At 40.2% G+C, this 22,364-nt stretch overlaps 2 protein-coding genes across 18 annotated transcripts in view; both read left to right on the forward strand.

Moving 5' to 3' along the window:
* FGD6 (FYVE, RhoGEF and PH domain containing 6) overlaps positions 1-16,046 on the forward strand; it is a 72,303-nt gene extending 56,257 nt beyond the window's left edge. Inside the window, exons 15-21 of the mRNA XM_086887720.1 lie at positions 3,883-3,985; positions 4,479-4,625; positions 5,486-5,588; positions 7,287-7,414; positions 7,899-8,027; positions 10,334-10,482; positions 12,937-16,046. Coding sequence (XP_086743846.1) covers positions 3,883-3,985; positions 4,479-4,625; positions 5,486-5,588; positions 7,287-7,414; positions 7,899-8,027; positions 10,334-10,482; positions 12,937-12,973 — 796 coding nt within the window. The 3' untranslated portion in view covers positions 12,974-16,046. The remainder of the gene's footprint in view (positions 1-3,882; positions 3,986-4,478; positions 4,626-5,485; positions 5,589-7,286; positions 7,415-7,898; positions 8,028-10,333; positions 10,483-12,936) is intronic.
* Positions 16,047-19,041: 2,995 nt separating this feature from the next.
* The window catches only part of NR2C1 (nuclear receptor subfamily 2 group C member 1), a 51,377-nt gene continuing 48,054 nt past the window's right edge, over positions 19,042-22,364 (forward strand). For 6 of the 17 annotated variants that reach the window (XR_015286459.1, XM_086887722.1, XM_086887737.1 and 3 more), the window contains exon 1: positions 19,043-19,203. The gene's annotated coding sequence lies outside the window, so the exon portion shown is untranslated. Of the gene's footprint in view, positions 19,204-19,664; positions 19,684-22,364 lie in introns of those variants that run through there. The other 11 variants (XM_086887725.1, XM_086887740.1, XM_086887741.1 and 8 more) reach the window with 7 other exon arrangements.

A 22,364-nucleotide genomic window follows, 5' to 3' on the forward strand; every position in this document is an offset into this window, starting at 1 on the left:
CTCAATTGTCAGAGCAGTAGTTATTTATAACAACACACTTGAAATGGGTAATTCTGTATTTCTTCAACAAATTTAAATGTTTCTTATAGGTCTTCTGCACACTGGGGAAAAAATGCATTTCACAGTTTAGGGTATGGTTCTGCTCCAGTGTAATATGAGCATCACTGTGCTGCTTAGGTGCCTTGTTGAGTGGATGCCACACAGATAGGTATTGAAGGTATATACATGAAGGTATTCAGAGAATGGCAGTAGACAATGAGGATTTATCTCTGCTTGACTTGAAACACTGTTTCACTTTTAATTCAGTTATTTTAAAAAATTGTAAAAGAATAATTGGAACTTCTGAAAATGCTATCATCTTAGCATACAAGCTACCTATTTTCCACAAAACAGGAGACTAGTCTTTTTGATGAACTGATTAAGTGGTAGATTAAAAGCAACACCTGAGAAAGATGTGCTGGTCCATAGGGGAAAACCCCTATATATAAACATGCTCATCAAATTTGACATAGTTTGTGACATGCTTTTGTCTTAACCTTGAAATTGCTGGCACTAACCTCATGTTACCAACTGAGGCTGCTACAATTTCCTTTTTTTGTTTTACTGGTGTTGATGTTGCATCTTTGGGGAGCATTCAGCCCTGCTATTTTTATACTTGTTGGGAGCCGTGCATGTGCAGGAGCCCTAAGGTACACAGCAGGGACAGAGAGAGGTTGCATTTGCCTGGCATGAAGGAGGAGCTGGAGGCTTCAGATGTAAATGACAGTTTTCACTTTGTTTTCTGTCTGTCACCAGAACTGAGTCTGTTGTAGTGTAGGAAGGAAGGAATTGAAAAACACTACCAGCAACAGGTGCTTGCATGTATTTTTTCCCAATCAACTATCGTATTGATAAACATTCTAATGTGCAGAGAATTTGTATCTTGTCAACCCAGGCTACATCTTCCTTTGAATGATTCCTCATTCTAACAGCTTATCTAACAGGTTCTATATGGTGAAAAAAACCCAAACCCTTCATTTCCAAACTGTTCAAATTAGTCTTAAAGACACTGGAGCCAAATTTCACTTCCATGGGTTTTTTCAAACAATAAGCATTATGTGGAGTGTACACCAAAGAAAAGATTCTGAAATGATCCTGGGATTAGGGGCAGGGAAGTGAAAAATTAAGCTGTTGAAAAATTGCTAGTAATAAAAACCAGACCAGTTAATAACAGAAATATAGATTAATTCCTAGATGAGAGTCTTTGTCACTTCAGGTTTAGTTTTACTGACTGCATCAGTATTCTGCTTTATCTAGTTTGGACTGAGGTTTCAGTTTTCTTGGGATATCTGTAGAAATGTGAATTGTTTTTCACAGCACAATGCAATATTGTACTAGAAATCTCTTCATCAGAAAAACAAGTTAGTACATCTGCATGACACAGCACTGTACAGAAGTAAAGCTTTGGTCCTGGCAACAACAGTCATGCCAGCCTGATGTGGTCTGGCCCCTCGATAAGGCTGATGAAGAGCTACCCCAGACAGATAGAGCTGCATCTCTTCCTATCCTGCCTAAAGATAGGTACTTAGCTAAGTGGTCAGGCAAGACTGGTTCAGCTGGGAAAGGTGCCCTAAGGCTCTGATCCTGGAAACAAGAGAGACACACTTCCCCATTGCCCTCCTGGGCCCACTGAGCAGCTGGATGTGTGCCCCCAGCACATGCATTTGCCAGCAGTACCCATTGCTGGGCTTCTCCATAATCCATTTGGAGTTTTCTACTGTGATGTTAAATCTTAAATAAATAAATAAAAATAATAATGTTTAAAAAACCCAAGAAACTCCTGCAATTTTAGTAAACAAAATCACTTTTAGAAGGACTTAAATACTGGACCTGCAGCTGTGGAAGCAGTGGGGCTGTGCAGCTGTGAGGAGGGCTGGAGTGAAACTGCTGATTTTGCTGCAGCAAACCATTACATCAATTCCATTGCCAGTGGCACTATCTTGGCTCTTACATTCTAAAGGATTGTAAACATTCCTAAAGGCTACCACTAGCAAACCTACCAAGCATAAGGTTCCTGGTGAAATTAGGTTGTAAGTCCATAGCTCACTGTGCAAGCCACTGCATACAGAGCAGTCCCCACATGATGGGGGGGGATGGGGTGCATAATCTCCAAAACCTGTGCCAACTTTCAATTTAATTAACTAATACAGTTACAGGAATCTAATTAAATGTAATCAGATTTTGAAAAAGCCAAAGGAATTGATTAGACTTATGAATAATACGTAGTTAATGCAGACCAGTTGTTCTTTCCAGATGAGGAAGCAAAGGTAAATAGACTGAACATTCTGTTCCACTCAGAATGTGAGATGTTGGGACAGACACTAATGCACTACTTTGCCCTTGCATGTATCTTATTTCCTCTCCTTTTGTCCTGATTTTGTTGCTGTGTGTGCTAGATTATTTTTTTTTTGGCTTGTGCCTCACAGGCTTCCTGCGTGTTTACTTCAGCAGAGTTGTCCTCTCTGATTCTGCATGGTACTCAGTTTCATCCCGTTCAAACTCCCCATTCAAAATATTTTCCTTAAAGGTCCAAAGATGATAAAAGCTTCCAAATTCACCAACAAAACCATTAAATAATAATTGGCATTAGACACCTCATTGTGTAAGTCATTGCTTACCTCTTCCCTAACTTCTCTTTCTATATATTTGTGCTCAATTCATTGCTTTAAACTAATTTATTTGATACCAATTAAAAAGTAGGGAAAAGAAAAAAATGTTGGGAGAAGATTCTTGTTTAAATTTTAGAAGCCCTTTTTAAACTGGCATGGCATCTTAAATAGTCTTGCTGTTCCTCTGCTGCAGAACTGCTTCATCCTTCCTCAGAGGCTTCTCTGTGTTGCTGGAACAAATAGTTTTTCAGCTGTGTGACGAAACTAGTCAGTAAATTGATCCAGAGGAAGGGCAGGTTGATGGCTTGCTTTAATATGGATTTGTTTCTCAATCCAGCCTGCTGCTGTGTGTGTTCTGCCACAAGAGTGCAAATAAGATCTAGTGGCTGAGAGAAAGGATAGTAGGCTGCCCTTTGCAGCAGGAGCAGCACAGATTTATGAAGATGGTATTGTGCCCATGGACAGAGGAGGTGCTTTGGCACTGCACATAATCCAGTATGGCTGCAGGATCCTGCTGCGCCAGGTACTCCCTGTGCTCCTCGTGCCGTGCCACTTCAGCCTAATGCTTTCCTTGCACTTGATTAGTGATCCGCCAGCTGTGGGGTAAAGAGATGGACTAAGCTCACCTGTCTCTCTCTTTGAGTTAGCTCATCCAATGGATGAGCTTTTGGGACAAAAATATTATTTGGAAGTAGCATGACCTGGTAGGAGCAAATAGCTAGGAGCACAAGGCAAGAGAAGAATCAGTGTGTCTTTATCTGACAGAAGTGTGGAGTTACACAGGGTTGGTACAACAGACTGCACTCTGAGACAGAAGGAAGTGAGGAGAAAAAACGCTTGTTGAAATTTGAGGTTGCCTTCAAGATGGAAGGCTCATGCCTTTGTTCTGGGAGCATCATTTAAAGAAGGCTTTTCAAGGGTTGGCAGAGGAGGGGGAAGCAACGACAGACAAGCCGTGAAAGAATCAAAGGATTTTGGAAGGAGCAAAGGGAAGAAAGGAATCCACATGACAACAACAGACAAATCTTTTTTAGTATTAGTCAATATAAATAACTAACACCATACCAAAGGTTAAAAAATAATGCCAGTTGCAGTAGGAGCTGTAGACGTTTTATAAACTGAAATTGCAAGAGTTACTCCGATGTGCAATAAAGCTAGTGGAATTCTAATCAACAGTTGCTTCTTAGAATGTTAATAATAATAAATTGCTTTTGTGGGTTTTTACTCCCAACAGTTCTGCTACAGAAAGAGATGAGTGGTTAGAAGCTATCTCCAAATCAATTGAAGAATATACAAAAAAGAGAATCACATTTAATCCAAGCAAAAGTCTTGAAGAGGTATATCCCACCATTATTGTTGGTTTGTTCCCTCTTTGAATAGAAAGTTTCCTGACAGGTGCTTAGAGAAACAAGAGGTATTCCATGAAAAATAATAAAGCAGGATGGTAAATAATTGAACAGATGGTAGAACAGAATATTTCATAGTGTAATCTACTTCATAAATTTAAAATTATTTTCTTCAAAAAAAGCCAAATCAGCTTTCACAGTTCTCTCTGTAGCCTTGTGCACAGAAAGATGAAATGAAAAGGTTTTAAAATAAAGCCACTATTGATCCAAGTAGGCTGGTAAAGCTTTAAAGTCATTAAATGCATCTTTGTTGCTAGGCTTGCATTATAATGGTCACTGATGAAATAGTAGATAACATTTAAGACCATGAGAATTTATCAGAGAAGGCTTTCCAACACCATTAGCATTATCCTATAATCACTGATGAATATTAATCTTATTTCTCCTCACTGAATGTAACAACACTGTGCCTATGTTCTCACAGGCAGATCCAGAAAAACAGGAAGAAGATAGTCCTCTGGGATCAAAGGCTCCCATCTGGATCCCTGACACGAGAGCCACGATGTGTATGATCTGTACAAGTGAATTCACGCTGACATGGAGAAGGCACCACTGCAGGGCGTGTGGGAAGGTTGGGTGATTTTGTGGTTACCTCTTCAGTCAGTCATTCAGGTTCCTTGTGTGACATTCAGGTGGAGCCTTATCACCCCAGCTACTCTTCTAAACAACCCTGTCCATAACTACGTGGGTTAGAACCAACATGTTCGGGTTGGTGGTTTGAGGGCTGGGGTTTGGGTTTTTTGGACAGATGTTATGACAGACCAGTATTCAACCTTCAACATGTTACATGTTAATTATTTTGCATTCTGGAGAGCTATTTATGGTTATTTTGCAATTACGTAATACCCGTGAATGTTAGCTGAAATGAAGAGGTATCTTCCTCACTAATTTCCATAAGATAAATCATGGTTTTTTGATTTTAAGTTAGTACCAACCTTCTTTTATATTTTACACCTATGAAAGCTATATTTAATAAACTTTATCTTTCTTGTTTTAATCCAGTAGGAGTACAAAATTAGAATGCAATGCAGTTGAAACATCTTCGTTGTAAAGAAATCATCAGAAGAGCAATAGCTTTTCAGCTATTTAAAAAAAATTATGATTGAAACAGTTCAGTAATACAGTAGGCTTGTTCTGTTTTTAATAGATCATTAGCATTGGTTTATTGACTCCTAATTCACTGGTTTTTAATATTTAAATTTTTATCATTTTTATATTTTATTTTATAATTTTTATTCTTTAGAGGATGAAAGTACAGCATGTTGAGCATAAAGACATAGTATGAGATCTTAAAACATTTCCACTGCAAAATAGTGGCTGTTTCAGGTTTTTATGGGCTTAAAAGTGCTGAAGTGAATGTGTTTGGGTATTTGGTGATTTACAGGTGTACATGTACAAGTAATGCTTTCATTTGTTTCTGTCTGTTTCCAGATTGTCTGTCAAGCTTGTTCATCAAACAAACATGGCTTAGACTATATGAAAAACCAGCCAGCTAGAGTATGTGATCATTGCTTCAGGGAGCTACAGAAGCAAGGTAAAGAAAACCTTCACAAACTGTCTGTCTTTCTTTTCTGGCCTTTATAACATGGTATGTGTGTGCCTCATCTTTACTGCTGCGTTCAAGTGCTTAATTCTGCTTATCCCTGAAAAACGATAGGCACCTGAGATTCTATGCCAAACAAGCTTCTGTGGCACAAGCTAGGAAATGAATTTGCAAAACATTGGCTCTTCCTTCCAGAAAAATGTGTGCCTTGACCCTATGGTAATGACATGTAGCTTATGCTGCTTTCCTTTTGAGGTAACAAGTGTTACATTGCTTTTCATTAATCACAGGGTAAAAGTGTACATTAGAATCCTTGCAGTTTATCCTGACCTCCCAGGGGGTTCATGTTACCTTTACACTCTGTAACTTGTATGTCTGTAAGCTTCATTTTTGCCAGCTCAGCTGCTGAGATGGTTAAAGTTCTGGGGCTCTGTAGAGAAATAGGCCTTAGTCTTTATGAAGCTGAGTCTCTTCAGGTCTGTAAACTGGCCTCAAGCCCCTCAAGCCTCAGCTCATATGGAATGCAAAGATTTTGTGTATCTGTACATAGTTTCTGCAGAAACAAGTGTAAAATGGAAGCACCTCCAAGTGAGGTGGGAATCCAATCCCATTGCACAAGACTTGGTGTGAATTAAGTCGAAATACTTGAGTATGAAGTACACAAATGAGCTGGAAAGAGACTGAAGGAGCTATCTGCCCTTCCCTTGGCAGAGGCTCCAGTGCAACACGAGCTCTTTAGGGTATCAGGAAATCTGTGGTGCCCGGTGAGATAATACAGCTATGGATCCCAGCACGCTGGGGGTGACATTTCTCATGGGGGTGCGGAAAGCAGCATGGAGAACCCTGGAAATGACAGTGAGATCCTGCGCTGATGGGAAGGCAATTGTCTGAGCCACCTGCAGGTGTCTGCACTGGGCACTAGAGGCTGCTGTGCTGCAGGCAATTGCAGCTGCCTGAAGCTGGGAAAAGGGCTGGGGAGCAGGTGCAATACAGCTGGCAATCACACTGCTCTCCTGATCTTCTCATTATTTCAGAGGCTCACCGAGTTCAGGGCCAACTCTAGAAGCAGACTTTATGAAACCACTCATTCCAAGTGCAGCTGTAAAAAAAGTGGTGGGTGTAGTTAGAAAAAGGGTTTTTGAAGAGGTGAAGTGCTGCAGAAGTCTTTCAAGAGAGATGAAGTAATGCCTGTGGCAGTGGAGGAAGCACATGCTGGGAGATGGGAATGTCCAGAAGAGTGTGTGTGTGCTGGAAGAGGAGCATCCCTATTGAATAAGGTTGAGAAGTTAACAGATGTAGAGAATTGAAAGATAAAGTACAGACAACATAAAGGACAGCTGTAAAAATTTACTGTGATTTTTAAAACTTAATTTTCACCCTCTTTATGAGAAAAGGCAGTTCAACACCCAGAAAACAGACTTTGAAAACAAACAAGACTAATTTGTCTAGTTTTAAACTTGTAGGTTTTTTTCAGTATGGTTGTAATTTGGAGGATTCTAACTCATGGTGTTGATGATAACACTGAAAAATTAATTCAGTGCTGAATTTAACATGATTAGGTATTATTACTGTAACCCTGTAATCTGAATAAAAATGCCAGCTTTTTTTAAGAAGAAAAGTCCAAGAATGAATTGCCTGTGTTTAGTCATCTGTGACATGAAATCAATATATTCATCCTGTGCATTTTAGATAACCAGTGCACTCCTAAGAGTGGATCCCCAGTCAACCATAAATCTCCATCAAGTGCCTTGTCTACTGTATTACAAAGTATTCCCTCTGGAAGAAAGCAGAAAAAAATTCCTGCAGCCCTCAAAGAAGTAAGTGTTTTATTGGTCAGAAGAGGTTGTGGACTCTCCATTCCTGGGAGTGTTCAAGACCAGACTAGATGGGGCTTTGAGCCATGTAGGATCTAGGGGAAGGTGTCCCTGCCCATGACAGGGGAGTTGGAATGAGATGATCTTTAAGGTCTCTTCCAAGCCAAACCACGCTGTGATTCTTCTGATACAGGAATGTGTTCTACAGCTGTATGTTTTCCTCAGTGTTTCAACTCTCTTGTCCTGTTGTATCCAATGTAAGTTCCAATCTTCATTTACTGGAAACCTCTCTTCCAGACCAGATAGATGGTAGCAGGTAAAATAATTTTTCTTTCATCCCCCTGAGTTAGTTAGTAACATTAACCTGAGATCAGGTAAGAATTTCAGTCTCTAACAGACAGGGATCTGTAAATCTGTTAAAAAAAAAAAAAGCTGTACTGTGAAATCTTATTAGGGTTTTTTGATTAATTTTGTTTTTCCTCTTCAGGTTTCAGCAAACACAGAAGACTCTACAATGAGTGGCTACCTACACAGATCTAAGGGCAGTAAGAAACCATGGAAACACCTGTGGTTTGTTATAAAAAATAAGGTGCTATACACATATGCTGCCAGTGAGGTAAGAGACCACATATTAGAAATTAAATATCCAATGATAATGCTGTCTTTGTAACAAAGTTGTTTATTCTTATGATCTACAAAAAAAAGCTATAAAATTAGATCACCTTACAGTATTTGATCTGATTGTAATGCAGTATTTTGAAAAGGCCCTATGAGCTTGATACCATAGTAGATTGATATAGCTATGCTGTTCCTGATTCCAGATCTAGATTTTGAGTACCTGTGCACTGCATACCATTGCTCAGTTGTAGGTATTTTTGAGTGAGTTGGATACATGGGGGGTCTGTTTGCATGCATCACAGTGTACTAGTGGCAAAGGCAACATTGTAAAAGCATCTTGAACTATCTTGTTCTGTAGTTCCGTAGGGTATTTTGAATGCTTGTAAAAGGAGTAAACTAAATCTCTTTACTGCTCCTCAAATTGTTGTCTTCAGCCTGGGGTTATTTGATATAAAAGAAATGCATCTTATGTAACAGCACTTGCTTTTTTAAATTTAGAATGTGTAGTCCTATTGCAGTGTGGAATAATCTCTAATGTATACATATTTTTTATATATATGGTATCCCAACATGTTCTGAGGATGTAGTTTTACTGCATCTTAGAATGTTCTTAGAATTTTTTGTAACATATATGGATGTATTGATCTTGAGCTTCAGGTTTTTGTATTGTTATAGTTTACTGCTAGCTTTCAAGAGCAAAATATCCAAAGCATCTGTTTTAAGGTACTGCTATCCCTCACTTTCTTTCAAAATATGAGGCCAAACCTATCCTGGCCATGTAAAGAATTTTCCTTCTTCACTCTATGCCACCCCCACTCTAGTTATTTCCTGGTTTGTGCTCAGATTTTTTCCTGGGTTGTTCCTGCCAACCTTTATTTTAGAACTTCTGAATTATGTCCAAAACCTGTGATGTTATTTCCACTACAGCATTGGAAATACTAAAAAAAAAAACCAAACCCCAACCCAAGTAGTTCTAAAAATAGCTTAAATAATTATGTAGAAAACAATTTTTTCATTGTTTTCTTTTACATCAATTAGAAAATAATTTCAGAGCATTGTGCCTCTTCTGGCCTTTGCAAAGGAAACTTTGGCAGAGGTAAAAAAAGAGCAAAGTCTGTGACAGTCACCTTAAGTTTTCTTTTACTTTGCTTCCTCTGAGATATTAGCCTTACAGAGTAGCTTCAGTTTGCTGTCAACAATCACAAAATGAATTCTTTCATATCTTCTTAAACTGAGGAATATCTGTCCTTAGTTTGTTTTTTTTTTTGGTAAGCCATTGCAGGAGACATTATTTAGAGAGTCTAAAGGCAAGGTGCAGTGTTGCCTTGGCCACTTAAGCCACTTATATTTGTTCCAAGTGATAGAAAGATCCATGGTAAAGAAATAACCTATTAGTAGTATGTAGACCTGAGACAGTAAAACAGATTGCTCAGCCTTACAGGACTCTTCAAATATCAAGAAAGGCTGCTGTCACAGGACTTTTGTTTCACTGTAGAGGCAATTAGCAAAGTCTTCACCTGATGTATCAGTGTTTATGTAAGTTTTGGGGGGGGGGTTAAATATTTGTTTTTCTTTTGTTCATAAGCATTGTAGGACCTTGCCTAGTTAAAAAACACTTTTTGGAATTCACACAGGATAAAAATTACTTTTTTTTTTAATTCCAAAAATCAGTTTGTGTATTGTATTGTATTCATTAATAAAAAGACAAGAGTATTAAAAAAAAAAAAAAAAGTAACTGAGATAAATGAGGAAGGGTCTTTTCTAGTCAACTGTGAACACTTAGCAACCTTGTTTTCCTCTATCCGGTTGATTTCCAGTAAAAGAAACTGAGAGAAGTTTAGCCGTTTAAAGATTAGGATCTTAACTTCAGAGCTTGAGAACACAGGTTGCCTGCAGCTCCTCCTTTTAGCATACTCAGTGCAGTTTATAGCATCCCACTCCACTTCTGAGCTTGCTGGAGAGAGCAGTGGGCTTGATGGGCCTCTGCTCTGCTGCCAGTGGTGGCTGATCTGTTGATACCACAAGTCCTTGCCAGGCAGAATGATGAGACCATGCAGCGAAAGCCAAGGTAGATGCTACCAGGGAAATGAAAAGAGGATCAGTGATGAAGTCTGCAAGGTTTGATTTCCTGTCCCCTAACTCATGCAGGGAGAATATAAAAAGGAGCATTATGTGTGGGTCTGTTTGTAATAATTTGTTGTATTGTCTGCTGCAGTGGTATGGTGTATGAAGTCTAAATGTATGACTCAGTATGTCTTACAAGCTCTAATTTTGTATTTTTTCCGTTTTCTCCCTGTTACATAGGATGTGGCAGCATTAGAGAGCCAGCCTTTACTTGGATTCACAGTCAGTGAAGTAAAAGGTGAAAATTCAGAGTCTAGAGTGTTCCATTTACTGCACAAAAACACTTTATTTTACATATTCAAGGCAGATGATCCCCATTCAGCTCAAAAGTAAGAAACTATTTGAATTCATTTCTGTTACATATTTCTAAAAAATTCAGAAGTGGTGAATGTTAATATTCACACATTAAGCATATGTCTAAAAGATCCATACTATATCATAAGTAAATGAAAGTTTTAAATTACTTAAACACAAGGTTCTGGTTTCATTAGAGCTTCTGAAATGAAGAAAGCAGACTCTGCTCTGCAAAGGACTGAATGTAGAATGAGAAAGTCAAAGAGAAAATAAGAAATCTTTCTTTTTCCTTGCCCATTCCTCTCACTCTGGTCTATGCAAGTGAAAATTGAATGTTACCTTTGGAGAAATCCAGAAAATGTTTTTAAGAAATAACTGATATGCTCCTTTTTAAATTTAAACCGTTCATATTAATTATTTTAATCAATATATGGCAGTGAAAATTGAAGCAAACACTAGAAGTTGGGGGCCAAGGTTTGAAGTGTGTGAGCTGATGCCCATAAGCACCTAGGCATGCCCTCGGACCAAAACCATGCATTCAAAGAACATTCACACAAGCTGTTTTGTTTCAAGTCCTTTCTGAATTTGGAGTCATATTTATCAAGCTATGTATTGTGTCAACCTGGAAGCTTGGTCATTAATCAGTAAAAAACATTAATTATATAATTCATGGAGTAAACTAGAAATGAGCATAGAAGGAATATATGTAAGCTATTTTTCTTACATGCCTATCTTATGTGACTGGTTTTACTGCAGTTTCCCCAAATGAATTTTGCATTATTGAATAGATATGACACACGAGCCCATTATTAGTGCTTAAACATTCAAATGGATACAGGTTTAGTTTTCTGCAGATAGGAACATTCTAAAAACAAAGTACCCAGTACAATAGGAAATGTTGAACAGCTGAGAACGTGCTTAATGACACTTCTCTACAGAAAAAAACCTGTAAGTCTATTTGATTTTTGGGAGTATTTTGTGCAGATGTGCATAAATGTTTCTTTGTTAATTAAGATACTATACTGTTGTTTTCCCTGTGTCCTCATTTGTACTATATAAAACAACTAAAAAAACCCCCAGGCATTCAATAAGTTTATTTTTCTACTCAGACAATTGCTTTTCTCATCAGAAGGAAACTTAAAATTGGACATAGTGTATTTTACTGAGGTTAGGAATAACACTAAGTACTTTGAATTTCAAGCTTTCTCCAAATATTTAATATCCTTAGGAGCTTTATGCTGAACCTTCAGAAGAAATGCTGCTTTTACAGCCTTAAAAGGAAAAACAAAAACATGCTGTTGGCCTGTTTGCATCGGTGGGCAGTACTTTTTCCTGATAGGACCAAAGAAATAATCGGATGTATTTATCTAAGTGTGTTAATAAATTTTAACAGATGGTTACTTTTTATTGTGGTTTTAAATTCCAATGCTATGTTCAGTGCTTAAGCTGTTTCTGAATTTCTTATTGGTATTCCACTTCAGTTGTTTCCAGTGTATACATGGCAGTGGAAAATACTAAAAATATTACTAAAAAGTAAGCTAGGTATTTGAATTGTGTGTGCAGACATGCTTGAGCACTAATACACGATTAATATGTTAATGCCAAAAGCTTGAATTCAAAGTTCATGCACACAGTTACAAAAGTAAATGCTCAGGGCAAGGAAGAGCCAACATCTGTGACTAATGTTTAGATACCCTGTGAATACCAAGACAGTTTGAATTTCCATGATAAAGAAAATTACAATCTTTGTCTCATTCAGTTCTTCCAATATTTCCACTCAGGAAAAAAAAATCATCATTTTGTGGGCCTCTTACCTTTATATGAAGTTCAGTCCTCATTCAGAAAACAGAATTACTTGTTCTGTAGCATCAGAGTGCTTCAGGAACATTATTTTTGCCTCCTTGAGAAGCTGAGGATGTTTATTACCCTCCTAAGTAGGAAAATAAGCCACAGCTATAGGGAATAAAAGTATCTGACTATTAACTTTGAATTTCCAGTTTAAGAAACCTTGGATCAGCTGTTTGGGACTTCCCCCTGTGCCCTCCTTGCCTTTCTCTGCCTTTCCATGTGCCCTCCTCCCTCTGCCCCACCAGTCCTGGCTTTTACCTGCTGCAGAAGCAGAGGTGAAGCCATGCAGATGGCTGCCTCTGTTACAGCAGTGTCCTGATTCCTCCCAGATGATTGCAGTGAAAATGAGAAATGAGTATTGGGGGTTTTTAAAGGTATACAGAACTTTTTGAGCATTTGGTTTCCCAGCTTCACCGGTCCTTTGTGCACTGTAACTTCAGGATGGGAGACTTCCATCGGATGTCCTTGTACCAGGCAGCTTTGTATGTTTGGACTCATTGGATAGATTTTGGCATTTGCACTCACAGACCAATTGGTAGTGGAAGAATGATGTTACTTCTTGTGTGAATCTGTAGCTAGTGACAGCAACGAGATTTATTCTTTCATCAGCTACTTCCTAACAGTGTTTATTTTTCTAACAGGTGGATAGAAGCTTTTCAAGAAGGCACTGTATTATAGCAGTGTCAGCATCGTGTCTGCAAGTTTAAAGGAAAATATCCAAGGATGGTCATAAAACAAACTACAGCAACTGTTCAAAGAAACAGAATCCTGCCATCGCAACCTACACAAAATTGTATATTTGTCAGGATTAGGAGTTGTTGCATTTTTAGTGTAAAGTAATATTTTTCTAAAGAATTGTATGTATTTCTGTGTTGATACAAAATGTGTTATTTATTAAATTCCAGTGTTTACTTAAATGGGCAGAATTATTTGTGCATTGAAGTCCAAAGTGTCCTCAGAATGGCAATTGTTGGTCAACAGATTCATAAACTTAATTTAAAAAAGCCCCACAAAACAGATTTGTTGCTGTTTTACATTTCCTCGTGATTTGTGTATAGGTTCTTGAGTTGCTGATGTTCACTTTGCAATTTAGCAGGGACAGATTGGTATAGGAATTTCACAGATTTGGGATCTTCGTTGACTATGTAAGCTCCATTATGAGAAGTTGTATAATATTGATGCTCCTTTCCTTGCATGGCAGTTGAAATCTTGCATAGCAGTACATTTAAACAGTACAACAAATTCTGTATCACAAAACCAAAATAAGGTTCAATTATTAAAAAACAGAAAAGGGAAAAGTATTTTTAAAAAGTTTGCAATTACAGGGATAAGGCACTAGAGCTGTTACAGTACTACAGATGCCAAAGAGACTAAATTAGTTATCTTCCAGCAATTGCAGGATTTATTATCTTTTTATGTTTCCAGTAAAAATTCAAAGCAGAATAAAAATACATTTTTGATAATCAAAGACAAAATATCTTACTAGTTTCAAAACTTCATGTCAAATGAGTTCTGTACACAATATGAAACACTGTATAAACTGTTGTTCAAAGAACAGTAAACGAATATGTGTACCCTCCTCTCTGAAAATTTTAAAACTATTGTATATTTAAATATTATGTTTAAACTGGAATTGCCATACCAAGACAATAGAGCTTTTTTAGTGCAGGAGGCATTGACAATGCCATTCTTTGAAATACTTTTTGTTTACAATATGATTTGTTCTGTTTGATACTTTAAAACATAATTCAGCTTTAGGTGTTTGGGTTTTGGTTTTTTTTTTTTTCTTAAAGAAAATCATTGGTATACCTCATTAGGAAATACTCACTGATGATTCTGGTGCATTTATTCTATTTAACTTTTAAAAAATTTTAACACTGTAATAGTATAAATGGAACTAGAACTATGAAACCCACATGAAAAGGAAGCCATTTTTATGTCAAATGCAATGCATATGTAGTTAGTTAATTTTACTGTATGAGACACTTGTCATAATCCCCTGAATCAAGCTAGTTGTGGTAACAAAATTAAGAGCAATTAACTTGAATAGTTTGAGTTCCATGTTAATAGCTATTCCATGGCCTCAAAGCAGAAAGAGATGATAGAACAGTTAATATTCATTGCACAAAAAGGCCAAGAATGAAAATGCAAACCAAAATTCTTTTATTCCCTCGATATACCTCAAGGTCAGGTCCAAGATACTAACAGAGCTCTGAAGAAGCTTGATTTCCAAGAGCTTCTCAAAAGTTAGTAGTGGGCTTGGAAGTCAAATTCTTAATATTAACTATACAAGTAACTTCATTGACTTCCAGCATTTCAGTAGAATACTTTATGAATCAGGGACTTAAGGCTGTAGATCTGACTTTCCTCAAGAACACTAGACATTTGACCAACTAGTGTTAGCAATGCAGTAGGAGTCTGATCAAAGCCTTTATTCTCTTCTATTGTAATACAAATGTGCTAAATAAATACTCTTCTCTTGTTCTATACAAGGGGCTTTTACTTCATTTTCAAAAATGACTGCTGACTGAAGCTAATTAATTATTACCATGTCTCTTCAGGGTGATTTCTGACATGATTTTTACTGTATCCAAAAGAAAACTGATATCAATATACTATAGATGAGATGTGTCTCTTCTGGTTTTTAGTATCAAAGGTAAGAGCTTCTTCGTATTTTCATGGGGACTGCACACAAATGAAGATGGCAAGTCATGAAGCAGCAAATGAATCAGAAATTTGGCTAGGAGCAAGGCAATTTAATTTCAGTTTTTGCTTTGATATTTTCCCTGCTGCAAAACAGAGCAATAAAAGTCAAAACACACACTGAATAAGGTGCCCAAGTTCTGCTTCATGTGGTGTCAAACTACCTCTAGAGGGTTTGGTGCAGAGGGAGAAAATAGCTTAAAGTGTTCTGTGGAAATCAGAGGACTTCTTCCGGTCCAAATTTTTTTTTTTTTCCAAATCAAAAAATTTGTGACAGAAATAGATTGGAACAGAGCTTTATAAACACTAGTATACATATTGCAGTCACATTCTGTGTGAGATAAATTGTCCTTGTGTGTTTGAATATTTCTTTTCCTCTATCCTGCATTAGTGCTTTGTGCCATATGAAGAACCCACAACACAAGCATTTTCATAACATTTTCAGATGATTGCTTTTCAAACTTGCCCTATTTCTCCAGTTCACCTCCCAGTTTGATTCATTACCATCAAGAGTAAAATATTTACATCTTGATTTGGCTAAACACTAAAACAAGATCAGAAGTTTTTAGACACCTGGCTACCTCTTCTTATAAGAATTTATAGTAATCAATTTAAGATTGGTTAGTTGAGTATGAGACAAACATTAGCATTGGATATTAGTTCTAACATTTTATTCATAGATAAATTAAAGCTTCTAGAATCCTGAATTCTCTTTAACTTAAAACTATGTGCCCAAAGGACTTAAAACAAACAGAGCAGCTTTGGAACACATTTTACTAAATATTTTGTGCATGGAAACTCAATTACTCAACTATGTTTATTACATCATAATGTAAAGAGATGTCTGGAAAGACACATTCAGTGCATTTGTTTGCTGTAACTGCTGTCCCCTATTTACTATCCAAATAGGCCTTTATTTGGAGCAGTCCTAAATCATACTGTCTAAATAGAAGAATAGAATTTTTATTTTGTAACTGAAAACAGTTTGAAGTTGTAAATATTTCTGTGGATATTCATCATTTTGTATAAATAAATTCACATTATTTGAGTCTACGTCTTTTCTTTTAATATTTTCAGGTTGTATGTACTATGTAATTTGTGTATTCAGTGATTTTCAAACAGCAGAATTTGCTGCCATTACCTGCATATCAGTCTTACTTTAAAAATAATTCTCAAAAATTAAGGGGGTTAAATCTATGTGAAGGGTGTTACATTAATAAATGCTTTTGTAAAATGTAGTTCTGCTGTATCAAAGTATGACTGAATCACAGCTTCTGTTGGCCTTGGGTCCTTCATGTGGGTCAGAACAACCCCAGCAGGCTTGGGGCAGGTAGAGTGTCTGGAAAATGATCGGGGGGTGCTGGTCAACAGCAGCTGAACACAAGCCAGCTGTGCCCAGATAGCCAAGAAGGCCAATGGCTGCCTGGCCTGGATTGGCAGTAGTGGGGCCAGCAGGACCAGGGCAGGGATTGTCCCCATGTCACTGGTGAGGACACGCCTTAAATGCCATGTCCAGTTCTGGGCCCCTCACTGCAAGAAAGACACTGAGGTGCTGGGTCGTGTCCAGAGAAGGGCAGCGGAGCTGAGGAAGAGCCTGGAGCACAAGTCTGATGAGGAGCGGCTGAGGGAGCTGTGGGTGTTTAGTCTGGAAACAAGGAGGCTCAGGACACCTTACTGATCTCTTCAAGCACCTGAAAAGAGGTTGTAGCCACGTTCTCAGCTTCTTTGCTCAAATAACAAGGAACAGGACAAGAGGAAATGGCTTCAAGTTGCAAAAGGGGAGATTTAGATTAGATATTAGGAAAAATTCTTAACCTGAAGGGTTCCCAAGCACTGTCACAGACTGCCCTGGGAAGCTGGGGACTCACCATCCCTGGTGGTATTTAAAAGATGTGCACTTTGGGACATGGTTTAAGTGGTGGACTTAGCAGCTGCTGGGGTAAAAGTTGGACTCAATGATCTTAGAGGTCTTTTCCAACCTCAATGATTCTTTAATTCTGTAAGTATTTTAGCAGGGCATCTAAGGGAAAAATTTTTCTGTCAGGCTAGTTATGTTGCCTCCTTACATGTGTTTGAAAGCAATTTTTAAAAAAACTTGCAGTAACAGCAGAAAAGGATTTTCTTCTATGTGTGTTTTTGATAGGGATGTGTCTCCTGTAATCCTGGCTGACACAGCTGCAGAGACATGCCCTTCATATAGATCAAGTATGAATTGGGTCACTTGGTAAGAAAAAAACAAAGTATGTTCTACTGGTTACAGTGGCATTTCTGCTGTACTGAGAATATCAGAATACTTGGCTTAAATAAGCTTTGGTGCAAATTACTTGGCATTTGTTAAACTGCTCTAAGCTCCAGTATTTAGAAAGTGAATGTGCAGCTCAAGCTAGCTTGGGAAGTGACAAGTACTATAAATTGAGAGTGCTGCAACGTTTGACACTTAAAAGAATTGCTTAGCAAGTTAATTTTTCTGACTTAAAAATTCTTCACTGAGTTAATTTGCATTTTGCTTTTGGGAACGTCTTTGATCAAAAAGCAAAATACAATGTTTCCAAGTACTGACTGACCTGGTGATCCTGAGCTAGGGATGATAGATACAAGTGCAGCTGTGGGACTGGCAGCCGGAAGAAAAGAGTAAAGGAATTTACAAGATAAGAGTGTGCATAATTTCTTTAATGTTAACACATAAAGTTACTTGTATTCTTTAGGGTTTTTTCCTAACACTGCTCTTCAGATGTTGATGCTTATGTCATCTGATTCAGTAGAATTCAGAAATTCAGAATTTCAGAAATTCAGAATTCAGAAATTCAGTAGAATTTCAGTAGAAATTGCATTAAATAGTCTAAATGATTTCCAGATCATGAAAATGCACATACAGCCCCAGTGAGCTAAACGATCTTGATGTTGCTGCTGATCTCTGACCACAGCTACACCATCTTCATTGAGCAAATGAAAGAAGAAAAAGGGAAAGGCTGTTATTTAAAGCATAAAACTCTTAAAATTAAGGTAATTTAAACAATTAGCGTAAACTAAGGAAGAAGCTAACACTACTTTGGTCCAAACAGATGTTGAGGCAGAGCCAGAACAGCAGCAAGTTGTTCTCATGGCACTACCCCAGCACGAACAGGCACTCACTGGCAGCCAGGCCATTGCCTTCCCAAGAGCACTGTTGAGATTTAAGGATGGAACTTGCTTTTGCCATGCAGGCGAAGTGCAGCTCTTTCAGACTTAGCTGGTTGAACTGCTACAGTGACTGTGCAAGGCACTGTGTGTGTTTCCATCACGTTGCATGTTTCAAACCCAACCTGCCAGTCTTGCCTACAGATCTGCCTCAACCAGGAGAGCCCACCGAGCTCCCCGAAGCCCAAGTGCTGTGTTGTGCACCTGTGATGTTCAGCTCCACTCGATCCCATTTCTCTGCAGGGAACTCCTGTGGGGGTTTGGAGACTTGTGCCCTCCACTCGATGGGCAGAACACTCAAGAACTGTGTTCCATTTTGGAACTTTCACTCTAAAAAGGAGCAGCCAGAGAAAGTGAACAAGGCTCCGGAAGGGTCTCGAAAACATGCTTAACGAGGAAGGCCCGATGGAGCTGGGTTTGTTTAATCTCAGGAAGAGGAGGCTTAGGGGGGCCCTCATGGCTCTCACAACTACCTGTAAGAAGGGTGTAGTGAGGTGAGGGACTGGTCTCTTCTGCCGTGTCTGCAGCGAGAGAACTAAAGAAGTGCCTTTAAGCGGTACCAGGAGAGATTTCCAGATCAGGAAAAAATCTTTTTTTTAGGATGGTCGGGCGCAGGAATAAGCTGCCCAGGGAAGTTGGAGTCACTATTGCCTGGAAGTGTTTTAAGAGGCGTCTGATCTGGTGGCGTGGTTTAGGTGTTACAGTGGCAGCAGTGCTGCCTGGACGATTGCACTGGCCGATCTTACAGGTCTGTTCCAACCGCACCGGCCCTGGTCCCACGCCCCTGCCCGCAAGCTGCGGGCCCGGTCCGGTCCGGTCCGGTCCCGTTACCGACCGCTGCCCGGGGCCCCGCCCTCACCGCCGCGCGCCCGGCCGCGAGTCTCGAGCGCTGGCGCAGGCGCAGAGTCCGCGGCGGGGCGGGGCCGGGCCGAGCGGTGGCGGAGGCGGGGTCGCGAACTCTGACCCCCGGGAGCCGGAGCCGCGCCGCCGCTAAAGAAACCCGCCGGACCGGGCACCGGGCCCGCCAGGTGAGAGCGAGACCCCCAACAGCCGAGGGACGCCCGCCGCAGCGGGCGCGGCCCGGCGGCAGGAGCAGCGGGGGCGGCCGCGCTGTAACGGTGCGGGCCCGCGCGGCTCCCGGCCGCCACCGCTGCGGAACGTGGAGCGGAGCGCGCCCGCCCCGCCCCGGGGCCCGGCCCGGCCCCGGGCGGCCCCGCGCCCCCCGACCTTTCACCTACAGGAACCGCTTGCGTGTCCCGCCGCTCCGCATCCGGCCGCCGCTTCCCGCGGGAGCCGGGCAGCGGAGCCGCGGGCGGAGGCGGCGATGGGCGATGCCCCCTCACGCTGGGCCCCGGCCGCGCGCAGCCATTTTGTGCGGAGCGCCGCGGCGGGGGCGGGCACGGCGCTGGCTCCGCGCCGCCCGGTGAACCCCCGGGCAGGGGAGATGTGAGGGCAGTGAGCCGGGGCGGCGGGCACGGCTGGGGCCGGAGGAGCCTCGGCGTTGCGATGTATGCCTCGGTGCATCTCCCTTTCCCCCTCCCGAGCCCTGCGCGTCAGCGTTCCCGGGGGGTGGCCGTGCGCTTTCCCGAACCCCCCAGGCACTCTGCCTGCCGACGGCATCGCCCCGCCGGTTCGCTCCTCTTGTATATCCCTGGCGGCTATCTGAGTTTATTTGGGTTAAGGCAGTATGTCCCGAGCAGCACCCGGTATTATTTTTATTGGGTCAGATGACCGTGTCGCTGTTCCTTATTTTGTCTGGTTGGGTGGGGTATTTATTCTGAGCTGCGGAGTTTTTGTGGAGTCTTTATTTTTCCTTTGTTGCCGTATATTGCTGTGGGTGTAAAAAGCACGGCCGCATGCCCCAGGATACGCTTACATTTGCAGGTTGTGGTGGGAATAGGGGAGATGCTGTGTGTTGTACAAGTTAATACAACAGAAGAGGGGAAAAAAGGTCTTGATACTAGTTTTACTGAAAGACGAGTGTGTGAACATGATTCTGAAAAATCAGGCATTCATTCTTACGTGAAATCTCTGATTTGAAGCTACTAATGTCAGCAGAGTGGACTTGGGAAGTGGTGTAGCAGGAAGAGCTGCATCCATGTAATGGAAAATAAGATGGGAAAAAACTTCAAATAGTTTTCTGTAGGACAGCTTCCTGGTTTTGCAATCAGAGTTATATAAATAGAAGTATCTGTTCGGTGGGAAAACATCACCATTTCTGTGCCAGTCTAGACTGTTCATCTGGTTACTCTTTGTAATTTTGTATGGCTTTTTCTGAAAGTTATTTTTCTGAAAATAATTCCGTGTATATTTCCCCCACCCCCTTTAGTTCATGGTTGGCAGCTGTGACGCGAAATGTCCAATACAGCGTTTAGCCCACGACTTGGTCCTTGCTGTTCAGCTTTACTCAGGGGCACTTATTTGAGTGAAGTCTTAGGGTGAAATGTTTGCCTGTAGCTCTTTCTCCAGAGATATTGCTGAACCTCTCTTATCACAGGACTAAGCATTTTCATGTGATGGTGGTCAGCTGTATGTGTGCACATGTGTGATAATACAAGAAAGGTAACTGAGGTCACCCAGAGGAGTGTGCAGTTCTCAGCTGCTTCTGCATTTCCTGTGCACTGTTCTGAATGGTTGGACACCTCTTACTAAGTCTTCTGCATTCTGCAACAACAAATCAAGATGCTTGTTACAGAAAGAAGCTGACAGTAGATAAGTTAAATTAGCTTTAACTTTTCTCCTCAATTCTTATTAAGAATTATTTCTTATATTTCTGGTTTTCTTACTGGTTGTATTTTCTTGCGAAACATACTCTTGAAGGGAACAAGTTTGATTGGAGTTCTGATATCTAAGAATAGTCATATCCTAGGTTATATTGTGGAATAGGGTTGGTTGGGGTTTTTTTGTTTGGGGTTTTAATGGTTTTGAAGCTTTTTTAAAGTATGCCTTAATTTTTCAGTTTGAGGTTCTTAGCCTGTGAAGAGAAAGCCCTAAGCAACATGTGGAAATCTGAAGCTGACATGGTTTTAGGGGAAAAGGAGTTGACCCAGATGACCTCCAGAAGAACCTTTCAGCATCATTTCATGATTGTATTGTTATTCAAGGTCAGGGGGAGTAGGCAGGTGTGCAGGGAACCAAAACCAAATAAAACACCACTGATACTGTAGCATGCAGCTAAATAACTCATCTTTGGAATACAGCTACAGAATGCTTATAGCTAATGTGGTAATCCAGTGAAAACTGGTTTTGATCCATAATGTGAAATTTCATATTTACAGTAGTAAGATTATTGTTCCCTATGCTTATACTCCACTTTTGCTTAAATTTATTGTGTGCTTAATGTATTATGTAATTAAAGTTTGTGCAGCCAGTGAATTTGCTGAACCTTCCCTGGAGTTCGTGAAGGAAAGCATTCTCCCTAAAGAAAGTAATCAGCTTCTAATGTTTGGGTCAAAAAACCCTGAAAAAAAGCAGTACCTCTTGCTTAAATAAGGAGTTTTAATTGTATGTAAGAACTAGAGTGGTGTCACATCTTAACTTGTCCATGTTTCTTCTGCTGGTGGATGAAGTGCGGCTCTCAGCTGGCAAGTGCTGCAGCTGGTACAGGGTGGGTGTGTGTGTCTGTCCTGCTTCAGCAGCCATCCTGGCTTAAGCACTTTTAACAGTAACCTTTGCTAGCCTCAGTTATTTTGGCTGATGGAGATCAGGGAGCCCTCAGGCCTGTGGTGGGTTGGACATCCCCTGTGAGGAAGCAGTAACCTGCTGGGGAGAGTTACCCCACGGGCTCTGGCTGGCACAGCTCTCTGCTTTTTGTCACACACAGGCTGCAGTGTGCCACCAACAGTGACCATCAGGGGAAACTAAGCTGTACCTGGGTTACTTTCTGGCAAAGTTTTAATTTTTTTTTTTTATTCCTTCCCTCTCAGTGGTGTTTCAGGCTGCTTTTAGCACTTTAAACTTGTGCCTGTACATTACTGGAGTAGAGTAACCTGCTGCAAACCAAAATTATATCAGTAGAATTTCGTGGATAAAACTGTGAAAGTACAGTTAATTAAATTCTTACTCTTATGTATGCAGAGCTGTCCATATTTTTACCCTTCAGTCATCAGCTTTTAATTCCAGAGATTACTGCATTACTTGCCAAAATCTTAAATCAGCAAAGGATTTATTTTTCGTAGAACCAAACTCT

This window comes from Cyanistes caeruleus, chromosome 4, assembly GCF_971803275.1.
Source record: "Cyanistes caeruleus chromosome 4, bCyaCae1.hap1.1, whole genome shotgun sequence".
NCBI lineage: Eukaryota > Metazoa > Chordata > Aves > Passeriformes > Paridae > Cyanistes > Cyanistes caeruleus.